Source organism: Orcinus orca, chromosome X (genome assembly GCF_937001465.1).
Source record: "Orcinus orca chromosome X, mOrcOrc1.1, whole genome shotgun sequence".
NCBI lineage: Eukaryota > Metazoa > Chordata > Mammalia > Artiodactyla > Delphinidae > Orcinus > Orcinus orca.
The window spans coordinates 93694532-93708793 of NC_064580.1; the positions used below are offsets into that span (position 1 = coordinate 93694532).

The following is a 14262-nucleotide window of genomic DNA, read 5'->3' on the forward strand; positions in this document are numbered from 1 at the left end:
CTTCTCAAATCCACGAAAACCGTGAACAAACTGTGGGCCAAGGTTCTTCCAAACCCCATTCATGGTGACGGCCATAACCTCACGCCAAGCAGAGTCAATGTTTTTTTATGGCCTTGTAGATGTCATAGTCCTTCCAAAATTGTCGCCAAGTTGTTCCTGATTTGTCACTCACCTTTACTGCCTGATGAAAAGTGTGATGTAAATAATATTTCTTGTACGTTGCTATAACTCCCTGGTTCATAGGTTCGATGAGCGATGTAGTATTCAGTGGCATATGCACTACTGTACTTTGATGTTGGGATGAAAGTCGTCCATGAATGGGGATTGGCTTGGAGCATTGTTGAGCAGCAAAAGAATGTTGAATGGAACATCCTCCTCCAAGCAATATTTCTCTACCTCCGGGATAAATTGGTGGAAAAACCAGTCCTGGAAAATGGCTGTGTAACCCAGGCTTTGGGGTTACTCTTCCACACAATAGGAAGAGAGCCCTTGGCTATGTTTTAAGGGCTCTTGGGTTCTCTGAATGATAAACTAAGCGAGGCTTCGGCTTCATATTGCTGGAAGCACTGCCACCAAACAACAGAGATAGCCTATCCTTTGCTGCTTTATAGCCTGGCATCAACTTTTCCTCCTTACTGATGTAACTTCGGTCTGGCTTCCTCTTCCAGTACAGTCCTGACTCATCCACATTAAAAACCTGCTCGGGTAAATACATACCTTTATCGATAATTTCTCGAAACATTTCAGGAAATTCCCGGGCAGCTACTGTTATCTGCACTCATTGCCTCGCCACTTACTTTTATGTTGTGAAGGTTGGCTCTAGCCTTGAACTGATGAAACCAGCCATGGCTGGCATTAAAGGATGCGCCCTTGGATTCTTCGCCGTGTTTCTTCTTCAAGTCTTCATAAAGCCTTTTAGCTTTCTCTTAAATCAGCATTAAGTTGAGTGGGACTCGACGCAGATGCTGATCCTGCATCCACACACTGAGAAGTTTCTCCATCTCCTCCATCACTTTTCCACACTTCTTTGATACTATTGTTGACATCATTGGCACAGGAGACTTCACATGTTACATGATCTTGTCCGTGTTCTCCAAAATCATGCTGATGGTTGAAAGATTCATGTTATAAGAACGAGTGACATCTACCATTGTTTTGCCTCACTCCACTCTCTCAGTTATTTTCACTTTTGTTTCCATTGTTATCACTTGGCACTTCTTAGCAGTACCAGCTACATCACCACTGCTTTTATGCTTGCTTCCGGACATCCTGGGCTTAAAATAAAGATACTGTACTACTGTACTCTATACACTACTGTAAAGTACACAAAAGCATAATCACTTGTAGAGGATGCATGCATGTGACAATGTACGCCAGACATGTGAACTAACTTACATGACTGGACATGTGAACACACGTTTGCATCTCTGAAAGTTCACAACTTGAAGGTTTGTATGTAGGAGACTAACTGTATACGTGTGTGTGTGTGTGTGTGTGTGTGTGTGTGTGTATAAAAAACTGAATCACTTTGCTGTACACCAGAAACTAACACAACATTGTAAATTATACTTCAGTAAAAAAAAACAAACATTTAAAAAAAATTGAAAGACACAAATAAATGGAAAGACATTGCATATTCATGGATTAGAAATATTAATATTGTTGAAATGTACATACTATTCATAGTGATCTACAGATTCAATGCAATTGTTATCAAAATCCCAGTGACAGGGACTTCTCTGGTGGTGCAGTGGCTAAGAATCCGCCCGCCAATGCAAGGGACACGGGTTCGATCACTGGTCTGGGAAGATCCCACATGTTGTGGAGCGACAAGCCTGTGTGCCTCAACTACTGAGCCTGCACTCTAGAGCCCTTGCACCACAACTACTGAAGCCCGAACACCTAGAGCCCATGCTCTGCAACAAGAGAAGCCACCACAATGAGAAGCCTGCACACCACAACAAAGAGTAGCCCCTGCTCGCCACGACTAGAGAAAGCCCGTGCGCAGCAGAGAAGACCCAACACAGCCAAAAAAAAAAAAAAAAAAAAAATCACAAATTTTATGGAAATAAAAGAAGTCCTAAAATTCATATGGAACCACAAGAGACCCCAAATCAACAGAGCAATCTTGAGGAAGAAGAACAAAGTAGGATGTGTCACATATCCTGATTTCAAACTACAGTAATCAAAACAGTAAGGTACTAGCATAAAAATAAACAGACATATTGACCAATGGAATAGAATAGAGGGCCTAGAAATAAACCACACATTTATCATAAACTGATCTTAGACAAGGAGGGCAAGAATACACAATGGGGAAAAGATAGCCTTTTTAATAAATGGTGTTTGGAAAACTGGATATCCAGTACAAAAGAATGAAATTAGATGCTTCTCTTATACCCTACACAAAACCCAACTCAAAAGGAAGTAAAGACTTAAAAATAAGACATGAAACTCTAAAACTCCTAGAAGAAAACAGAAAAATCTTGACCCTGGCCTTGGCAATAATTTCTTAGATATGCTGTGAAAAAGCACAAGCAACAAAAGCAAAAACAGACAAGTGTCATTACATCAATTCAAACCAATATGCACAGCAAAAGAAACAATCAGCAAAGTTAAAAAGCAACCTACAGAATGGGAGAAAGTATTTTCAAATCATATATCTAATGAAGGGTTAATATCTAAAATATATAAGGGATTCCTGAAACTCAAAAGCAAAAAAAAAAAAAAAAAAAAAGATGTGTTGGTAAGGATGTGGAAAAATTTTAACCCTTGTACACTGTTGGTGGAAATGTAAATTTGTACAACCACAATGGAAAACAGTTGGAAGATCATTTAAAAATCAAAAATAGAACCCACATAATCCAGCAATCCCAATTCTGGCTATATATCTAAAAGAACTGGAATCAGAATCTGGAAGAAATATCTGCATTCCCATGTTCACTGCACCATTGTTCACAATAGCAAAGACATGGAAACAACCTAAATGTCTATTGACAGATGAATGGATAAAAAGAAAATGTGGTGTATAAATACAACAAGGTATTACCCAGCCTTAAAAACGAATAAAATCTTGTCATTTGCTACAACGTAGGTGAACTTGGAAGACATGCTAAATGAAATAAACCAGAAACAGAAGAACAAATACTACATGACCCACATATATCATGAATCTAAAATAGTCAAACTCATAGAAGCAGAGAATAGAATCGTGTTTACCAGGGGCTAGGAGGAAGGGTAATTGAGGAGGTGTTCATCAAAGGGTATATAGTTTCACTTATACAAGATGAGTAAGTCCTACAGATCTATTGTACAGCAGAGTATATATAGTTAACAATACTGTATTGGATACTTAAAAATTTGTTAAAAGGATAGATCTTATGTTAAATATTCTTATCAAAAGAAAAAATGGAGGGAGGAAATTCCTGGAGGTGATGGTTAAGTTTAGGGCATTGTACTGGTGATGGTTTCATGTTGTATATTTATCTTCAAACCCACCAAGATGCATACATTAAATATGTACAGCTTTTTTTGTATGTCAAACATACTTCAATTGAAGAAAAACTTAACCAAGGAAGTGAAGGACCTGTACATTGAAAATCACAAAACATTGCTCAAAGAAATTAAAGACAACACAAATAAACTCAAAGATGTCCCATGTTCATGTACTAGAAGACAGTATTATTAAAATATCCACACTATCCAAAGTGGTCTACAGATTTAATGCAATTCGTATCAAAATCCCAATGTTATTTTTTGTAGAAATAGAAAAACAATCCTAAAATTCATAAGGAACCAGAAGAGACCCCCAAATAGCCAGAGCAATCTTGAGAAGTAAGAACAAAACTGGGGAGGCCTCACACTTCTTAATTTCAAAATATATTACAAATCTACAATAATCAAAACAGTATGATACTGGCATAAAGACAGACATGTAGACTAATGGAACAGAATAGAGAGCCCAGAAATAAACCCACACATATACAGTCAACTGATTAATAAGCGGGGCAAGAATACACAATGGGGAAAGGATAGTCCCTTCAACCAATGGCGTTGGGAAAGTTGATATCCACATGCAAAAGTATAAAATTGGCCTCTTATTTATATCATACACGAAAATCAACTCAAAGTGGATTAAAGATTTAAACATAAGACCTGAAACTCTAAAACTTCCAGAAGACAATATAGGGGAAAATCCTCATGACACTGGCCTTGGCAATGATTTCTTAGGTATTACAGCAGAAACACAGGCAACAAAAGCAAAAATAAAGTGGGACTACATCACTAAAACACTTCTGCACAGCAAAGGAAACAGTAAAGTGAAAAGGCAACCTACGGAATGGGAGAAATATTTGGAAACCATATATCTGATTAGAGGTTAATATCTAAAATATATAAGGAATTACCACAACTCACAGCAAAAGACAACTTGAAAAAAATGGGCAAAAGACCTAAATAGGCATTTCTTCAAAGAACACATTCAGAAAATAAATGTTGATGAGAATGTGGATAAATTGGAACCCTTGTGCACTTTTGGTATGAATGGAAAATGGTGCAGTTCCTACAGAGAACAGTATGGAGGTTCCTCAAAAAATTAAAAATAGAACTACCATATGATCCAAGAATCCCAGTTCTGGTTACTTATCCAAATAATTAAAATCAGAATCTTGAAGAGATATCAGAACTCACATGTTTACTGCAGCACTATTCACAACAGCCAAGAGGTGGAAGCAACCTAAATGTCCACCACAGATGAATGAATAAAAACGTGTGGTATATACATACAGTGGAATATGATTTAGCTAGAAAAAAGGAAGGAAATCTTGTCATATGCTACAACATGGATGAAATTCGAGGGCACTATGCTAAGTGAAATAAGCCAGTCACAGAAGAACAAATACTGCAAAATTTCACTTATATATGGTATCTACAGTAGTCAAAGTCATTGAAGCAGAAAGTAGAATGGTAGTTTCCAGGGCCTGGGAGGATCAGGAAATAGGGAGTTGCTGTTCAGTGGGTATAAATTTCAGTCATGCAAGATGAAAAGTTCTAGAGATCTGTACAACACTGTGCCTACAGTTTACAATACTGTAATGTACACTTGAAATTTTGTTAAAGGTAGATCTCAGGTTATGTGCATTTTATTGCACTGGAGGAGAAAAAAAGAGACACATTGGCTAGCATAAGTTATATGCTCTATAGCTTAAAAAAAACTTGAGAAAAATTCAGACAGGCGCAGCAAAAGCAAAGAGCTAGAAAACAGAGCCTGCTTAAATGACTTACCATTGAAACATATGAGTAAATATATTAAACATTGCAATAAGCAGTAGACTCTTTATGTCTCAAAGCCTTTGAAGCTGGATGTTCACATATTTAGCATTTAACCACACTCATATCTTAAAGGCAAGGGCATAGAATAACTGACTTGTGATTCACTTAAGTAATTTCAGGTGATGCAGAGTTTTGGCTCTGAAATACTCATTATGAAAGCATCACCAAATTAAATAACCAGAGAAAGGGAGAGGTATGTGAAACATACTGCAAGTTTCTCACCAAGTAGGAAAGATCCATACTAAGATTATTCCCTTTGATATGAACATTTTTTAAAAAATCAAGAGGACTTCTGGTCAAGGTGGCTCGGTCACTTCTTGCTTGGATGCATCTTCTCTGTTCCAAAAATATACACACATACATGCATACATACATACATACACATGGGTATGTATGTATGTATATGTCCACAACATATATATATATATATGTATATATTCATATATACAAAGATACACACAAAGATACAGCTAGGCCCAAAAACAAGATAAATATTTCTGTGAAAGAGAAAAACAGAAACTCCAAGTGATAACAGGAGATGAAGCTCTTCCTGGTATCCCTCTGCAACAAACAGTGTTGTTTTGTATTTTTTGAACTTTATATATATGGTATTATACTGTATGCATTTTCTGCAGCTACCTGTTTAAATTTTTAAAAAATACTTCATTTTTTAGAACAGTTTTAGAATTATAGAAAAACTGAGTAGTACAAAGAGTTCCCATACACCCCACACCCAATATCTCCTATAATTAACATCTTACATTACTATGGTACGTTTCTTTAAATAAATTAATATTGATACATTATTATTAACTAAATCCCACAGTTTATTTAGATTTCCTTAGTTTTTCCCTAATGTCCTTTTTCTGTTCCAGGATCCCATCCTGGATATCATAGTACATTTAGTTTTCATATGTCTTTAGTCTCCTCTTGGCTGTGGCAGTTTCTCAGGCTTTTGTTGTTTTTAAAGATCTTGACATTTTTGAGGAGTACTGGTTGGGTATTTTGTAGGATGCTCCACTACTAGAATTTTTTTTTAATTTATTTTTTGGCTGTGCTGTGTCTTCATTGCTGCACGTGGGCTTTCTCTAGTTGTGGTGAGGGGGAGGCTATTCTTCGTTGTGGTGCATGGGCTTCTCATTGTGGCGGCTTCTCTCGTTGCAAAGCAGAGGCTCTAGGCATGCGGGCTTCAGTAGTTGCAGCACTTGGGCTCAGTAGTTGTGGCACGCAGGCCCTAGAGCATGCAGGCTTCAGTAGTTGCAGCACATGGGCTCAGTAGTTGTGGCGCATGAGCTCTACAGAGCGTGGGCTTCAGTAGTTGTGGCATGTGGGCTCAGTGGTTGCAGCTTGCGGGCTCTAGAGCGCGGGCTCAGTAGTTGTGGTGCACGGGCTTAGTTGCTCCGCAGTACGTGGGATCTTCCTGGACCAGGGATCAAACCAGTGTTCCCTGTATTGGCAGGTGGATTCTTAACTGCTGGACCACCAGGGAAGTCCCCACTACTAGAATTTTTCTGACGTTTTCCTATGGTTATATTGTGGTTATGGATTACTAGGAGGAAGACTACAGAGAAAAAGTACAATTTTTATCACATCATATCAAACACACATACTATCAACATGATTTATGATTGATCTTCGCTTCAATCACCTGAGGCAGTGTTTGCTGGGTTTCTACACTGCAACATTACTTTTTTTTTTCTTCTGTATTTCCATACTGTACTCTTTGGAAAGAAGTCACTAAGAGTAGCTCAAAACTAAGAAGTCAGGAGTTATGCTTCCCTTCCTTGAGGTGGAGCATCTACATAAACTATTTAGAATTCTTCTTCATGGGATATTTGTCTCCTCTCCCCCATTTATTGATTCATTCAGTCATTTTATTATCAGTATTGACTCATAGATATTCTATACTTTGGGTTATAATCCAATATTAATTTAGTTTGTTGTACATTCCCTGTTTTTGTTTGTTTGATAAACTATTTTTCTTCCAATTTTAAATGATTGTTCTTCCTGGATACAGAATTCTAGGTGGGTGTTTTTCCTTTCATCACTTTAAATATTTTACTCTACTCTCTTCTTGCTTGCATGGTTTCTGATGAGAAATCCAGTATAATTATTATCTTTGTTCTTCTATAGGTAGAGAGTTTTTCTCTGGCCATTTTCAAGATTTTCTCTTGGTCTTCACAGTTTTCTGTGTTTGAACATGATATGCTTAGGTGTATTTGTTTGGTATTTATCCTACTTTGTGTTCTTTGCTTGGATTCTGAATCTGTGGTCTGGTGTCTGTCATTAATTTTGGGAAATTCTCAGCCATTCTTACTTCAAATATTTCTTCTGCTCCTTTCTTTTTTTCTTTTTCTTCTGTTCCTTTCTTCTTCTGCTATTCCAATAATGTGTATGTTACACCTTTTGAAATTGTCCTTGGATATTCTGTTACTTTTTTTTTTTTTGTGGTACGTGGGCCTCTCACTGTTGTGGCCTCTCCCGTTGCAGAGCACAGGCTCCGGACACGCAGGCTCAGCAGCCATGGCTCACGGGCCCAGCTGCTCCACGGCATGTGGGATCTTCCCGGACCGGGGCACGAACCCGTGTCCCCTGCATTGGCAGGCAGACTCTCAACCACTGTGCCAGCAGGGTAGCCCCTGTTACATTTTTAAAGTCTTTTTGTAATCTCTTCATTTCAGTTTGGGAGGATTCTATTGACGTAACTTCAAGCTTACTAATTCTTTCCTTGGCTGTATGCAGTCTGCTCATGAGCCTATCAAAGGCATTATTTCTTTTTCTTATTTTTGGCCATGCCGCATGGCTTGCGGGAATCTCAGTTCACTGACCAGGGATTGAACCTGGGCCATGGCAATGAAAGCCCAGAATCCCAACCACTAGGCCACCAGGGAACTCCCAAAGGCATCATTTCTGTTATAGTGTTTTTGATTTCTTGCATCTTTCTAGAGTTTCTATCTCTCTGCTTACATTATCCATTTGTTCTTACATGTTGTATACTATTTCTAACAGACTCTTTATCATATTAATTATAGTTATTTTAAATTCCATATATATGATCATTCAAAAACCTACGTTGTATCTCAGTTTGGTTCTGATGCTTGTTTCGTCTCTTGAGACTGTGGTTTTTCTTTTAGCATGCCTTATCATTTCTTTTTTGCTGAAAACCAGACACAATGCATAACATAATAGAAACTGAGATAAACAAGTCATTAATGTGAGGTTTTATGTTAATCTGGCTAGAAGCTGGGCTGTGTTTAATGTTTACTCTAGCTGTAGGTGTCAGAGGTTTTTCAATTTCCTCTAACGTCCTTGTTTTTGTCTCCCTTGTTTTCTTTGGGTTTCCCTAAAAACGTCTTAGAGTCTGAGTCTTGCAGGTCTTTCGACTGTAATCCACAGTTAACGTCCTGAAGCCCTGCTGATGTGGTAGTAAGGTGTGGGGTATGGGAAAACATTCTGCAATCCTATAATTAAGTTTCAGTCTTTTATTTTGCCCATGTACCCAGGCTGTAACCTTCACAAGTATTTCACAGCTTTTATTCTCTTTCTCTTAGATGAGACAGTAAGGCTAGAGGAGCCTGGAGTTGGATAATTTCCCTTCTCCCACACTAGAGAAGGCTTTGGTAAAGTTGTTTTACTTGCTGGATAGCTCTTTGTTAAGTAGAAGATCTGGATGTATTTCAAGTTGATTACTTTTCCTGTCACCATGCCAGGGGCAGGAGACTTTTTCTTGGCTCTTCACACTGAGAACCCAGTGGAGTTCCTGAAGGTAAAAGTCATGAAAATGTGAGGACCCCCATACACTGTGGCCCCCAGGTGTTTGTTACTCAAACACTAATCTACACTCTGCTTCCTGCAATTTGTCAAAGTTACCACTTAAGTGTTCCTACCAGTTTATGGCTCTAGTGCTTTCTGCTCCTGATAAGCAGATCTGGGCTGTCACTCTTTGTAATTGCCTGTCTCTCCAGATTTCAGGATTGCAGTTTGCTCTCTGATGTCAAATCCCTGATGGGTCCAAGAAAAGTCATTGATTTTTAGTTCGTTCAGCTGTTCTTCCTGTTCTAAGAGAGCAGTGATGACTTCTAAGCACTTTACATGTTGGCACTGAAACCCAAAGTCTGCAACAAACTTTTTTGATTCAATATTGTTTGAGTTTCATCCATGTTGATACCTGTAGTTCTATTTCATTCATTTTTTCTTCTGTATAGTATTCTATTTTATGAATATACCATGCTTTATCCATTCTCCTGCTTATGAACATGTATGTTGTTCATAAACAATACTACTATGAGCATCCTTATAACATCTAATGTGCGTGTGTAAGAGTTCCCCTAGGATAGATACCAAGAAGTGGGATTACTGACTTACAGTGTATGAGCATCTTTCATTTTACTAGATATTGCCACAATGTTCTTGAAAGTGGCTGTACTCATTTATATTCACCCAGCGGTATATTAAGAGTTCTTACTGTTCCATACGTTCACCAATACTTGGCACAGTCAGGCCTTTAAATGTATGCCAACATCCTGGGTGTTAAATGGTATCTCATTGTAGTTTATTTTGCATTTCTTTGATTACTAATGAGACTTTATAAGTTAATTGTCCATTCATGTTTTCTCCCCTGTGAATTGCCTGTTCATATCTTCTGGCCATTTTTATTGGGTTGTTTCTCTTTTTCTTATTGATTTGTAGGGAAAGATTTCCTTCAAATGTCTCAAAAAGCACAAACCATCAAATAAAATACTGATGATTTAATTACGTTACAATGAAAGACTTCTGCTTAACAAAAGAAATCAGAAACAATGTTAAAAATATAAGCTACTCACCAGGTGCAGCAAGGGTTTGTATCCAGAATTTTAAAATAAAATCTATAAATAATATCAAAAACTAAATAATCAAAATCTATAAATAATATTAAAAACTAAATAATCAAATAATGGGCAAAGAAACAGAACAGGCAATTCATAGAAAGTTCCTGAAAGACTAATGAATGTATAAATACATGCATAACTTCATTGGAAATCAGGAACATGCAAATTAAAACCATGAGATACCTTTCAAACACATTAGACTGGCAAAAATAAAAAGTCAAAAACTTTAAAGTCTTAGCAAAGATGTAAAAGAGATTTCTTAAACCCTGCTCATGGAGGTGAAGATACACATACCCTATATCACAGGAATTCCACTCCTAGATATGTAATACAGAACAGTGATTCTTAAAATGTCACTCTCAGACCAGCAACATCATCAGTATCTCCTGGGAAACTGGAAATGCAAATTCTCAGGCCCTACTCCAGATGTATAGAACAAAAAATTCTGAGGGCGGAACCCAGCAATCTGTGTTTTAACAAGTCTTCCAGGTGATTCCGCTGCACACTAACATTTGAGAATCACTGCAATAGAGCAATATTTTTCTGGCCTTTTTGACTGAGATGTATAGGAAGAAATGCATTTTATATTCTGGCCCACATACATATCACACACACACATATTAAACAAAAGCTTCAAGAAACAATAATCATCCTTACTACTCTATGGAATGCACTTTGATGTTTTCTATTCTATTTCATTTCTTTAAAAAATTGCTGGTTGTGACCTACTAATAGTAAATTAAAATTTGAAAACCTGTCCTAGAGAAACTCCTGTACATATGCAACAGGAGATATGTACAATAATGTTTGCTGCAGAACTGTCTATAACAGAAAAAAATGAAAAGAAAAAATCTTCAGGAGAATGGATAAATGAATTATAGTATCTTTCTACAACGGAACGCTACATAGTTCCTTATATCTTTAGAAATAAATTTCAAAAACATGTATATTGAGTCAAAAAAGCAAGTTGTAGAAGGGTATGTAGAGTATGATATCATCTATATATTTAAAAAATATGTAAAACTATATGTTGTTTATGAATATATAGATATATAGTAAAAATATAAAAACACGGATGGGAACAATAAATAGCAAATACAGGATCGTGGTTACCACTGGAAAGGAAAAAGAGGAATGGGATTGGGGAGGGATACACGAAAGTCTTCAGGCGTCTCCATAAGGCCTTATTTTTTTTTAATTAGGCATATATGGAAACTGTTAAGAATTGATAGAGAATTCCCTGGCGATCCAGTGGTTAGGACTCTGCGCTCTCATTGCCAAGGGCCTGGGTTCAATCCCTGGTCAGGGGAACTAAAATCCCACAAGCTGCGTGGCATGGCCAAGAAAAAAAAAGGCAAGAATTGATAAAGATGGCTGGCTTGGTACAAAGGTTTTTGCTATATTATTCTCTGTAACTTTTTATAATGAGTAATATTTCATAATAAAAAATAAATAAAAATCAAGCTACCCTTGAACATCAAGAATATATTAGAAATGCAATCATTCAAAGGAAACTGCTTTAATATTCCTTACTTACGATGCCTTTGTAAAAATTCAGGGACAGCCAGAAGCTAACATTATTTTTTTAGTTTTGTTTTTTAAATTAGACACAATCAAGTATATACTCCAGGGGCTTGTGTTGCTTCTTTGAGTGACATGATAATGTTCAATTCTGTATGTAACACATACCATGAATGTGAAATAATGATATGATCAACAAAACAAGGATTATTTACAACTTTTCTTAGATATTTGCCAATTCCTCAAGGCTTAGAGGCCCTGTGCTTTCACTTTGCTGCTTAGCTATCAGCAACTTAAGTCATATGTCATATAAAAGCCAGGTGGAGCATTCTGAAGAGAAAACTCATGTGGTAATAGTAAACCCTACTCACAACCAGGCACCATGGCTACCAGATATGGTGGTACTATGAATACTACTTGATTTATTAGTAGCCTAGGAAATTAGAGGTCACTTTTTTTCAGTTGAGGGTTTCTAGTGGGTATGGACTAGAGTCCATCAAGAGTCTGATCAAGATTTCTTTAAAATTCTAAGAGTAGCTTAAGACCTTAGAAAACCACAAAGAACATCATAAGGAAATATGTTACTTATACAGTCAGAGCTACTTATATAGCAGAGAATGAATAGTCAAGGTCAAGGAAAAACACAATCACTGTGCCTATGTCATGATTCTTTGGTATAATCAAAGCTAATATAAAAGTATTACTTTAGGTAGAAGTAAATAAAAAAAACCCATTTTTTTTTCTTGGTTTGGCCTATACCTTGTTTGGCTCCCCTGGATTATATGAAGAAAACATAGGAATTTTTCGGATCTCTTCCTCTGACAAACGATTTCTCTGGATCTCATCTTCTGGGACAAATTCTATTGGCTGCGTCAGCTTCTTAGGCCCCGTCCAACACTGCTCAGGTGAATTATCAATAACTTTTGCCACATGGAGACTGGGACCTTTACCCTGTGCTGCCTGTTTTCCCTTGTCCTGGAGTAATGACGGGTTCTCAGCTGTGCCACTATCTCCCACTGATGTAGCTGAGACCAGTGAGTGGGAAGCAAAGGGTTCACCTCTCATTAGTTGGAACTCTTCAAGACGTTTTTTCATTATCATCTCTTGGTAAAAATTTTCCAGGTTGTTCATGGGATCACCTTTGTTCTTCTTTTGGGATTCATCTGGATCAAGACAAAGAGATAGGGAAGTTCTACAAAGCCTACCAATACAACCTTTGACAAATTAATAAAAATTAAAATTTGAATCTCAGATAATGAAACTGCTGGGGCAGGTGTTTACAACCTGTGGAAAATGACAATAATATATAGCTATGTTATTACAGTGCATCTTGGGCAAGGCTGGGCTTATGGTAAGGCAAGTGAGGCACCTGGGGTACAAAATTTGAGGTGCTCACTCTCAGGGTCATGCAAGTACATGCATCTAACTGATAAAGACATTTGAAAAATGTTAGTATGGCATTATCACACTTCACAAAATTAATAATAATTCCTTAGCATTATCTACTACTGAGTTCATATTCAAATGGCCCTGATTTTCTCAAAGATATCTTTTTACACTTGGTTTAGGATCTAAACCAGCCATTGGCTGTTATATCTTTTAAGCCTCATTAAAAAAACAAACAAACAGTGCCCCTTCTTTCCCACCCCTCCAACCTGTTTCTTCCCCATCCCATTGATTTATAAAGAAACCACATCATTTGTTCATAGAACAAATGAATTTGACTGGCTGCTCCTCATATTATTTAACTTGTTCCTCAATCCCCTCTATTTCTTACAAACTGGCAGTTAAAACTAGAGCTATGCTTTCAATGTGGCCACTAGCCACATGAGTCTATTTAAATTAATTTTTAAAATGTCAGTTCCTCTGTTAAATTAGGAATATCAAATGCTCAACAAGCACATGTGGCTAGTGGATACCATAATGGGCAGAATAAAGACCATTTACATCATTGTAGAAAGGTGAATTGGATAGTGCTGATTTAGATTTGGTTCAATATTTTTAGGCAAGAATCCTCCTTATATTATATAGATGTGTATTTCCTATTACATCATGTCATAAGGCACATAATGTTTAGTGGTCCCCTTTCTAGTGATGCTAAAATTGATCAGTGGATTCAGGTGGTATTAGTCTGATCTTTCCATTATGAAGTTTTCCCATTCACATTTCACCTAAGGGGTTTTGCATCTATTGATGACCACTGCCTAAATCCATTAATTTATTAAGAGTTGTAAAATGGGGCTCCCCTAATTCTATTATTTATTTTGTACTTATTATTTCTATTATTTCTTCTGTATTTATTATCTGGAATTCTATAATGGACTTACCGTCATCAACTATGTGGTTTCCCTACATACAGTTCATACAGCAAAAGCAGGATAAATGCTTGATTTGCTTCCCATTATTTACCAACTATAAAAGTAATGAGTTGGTACTTTTTTTTTTTTTTTTGGCGGTATGTGGGCCTCTCATTGCTGTGGCCTCTCTCGCCGCAGAGCACAGGCTCCGGATGCGCAGGCCCAGCGGCCACGGCTCACGGGCC

The 14262-nt window shown here is 37.2% G+C and overlaps 1 protein-coding gene across 7 annotated transcripts in view; it reads right to left on the reverse strand.

Moving 5' to 3' along the window:
- RBM41 (RNA binding motif protein 41) overlaps positions 1–14262 on the reverse strand; it is a 71300-nt gene that overhangs the window by 16490 nt on the left and 40548 nt on the right. For 6 of the 7 annotated variants that reach the window (XM_004281506.4, XM_049704361.1, XM_049704360.1 and 3 more), the window contains one exon: positions 12480–12883. In XM_004281506.4, coding sequence (XP_004281554.1) covers positions 12480–12883 — 404 coding nt within the window. The remainder of the gene's footprint in view (positions 1–12479; positions 12884–14262) is intronic. The other variant, XM_049704362.1, reaches the window with a different exon arrangement.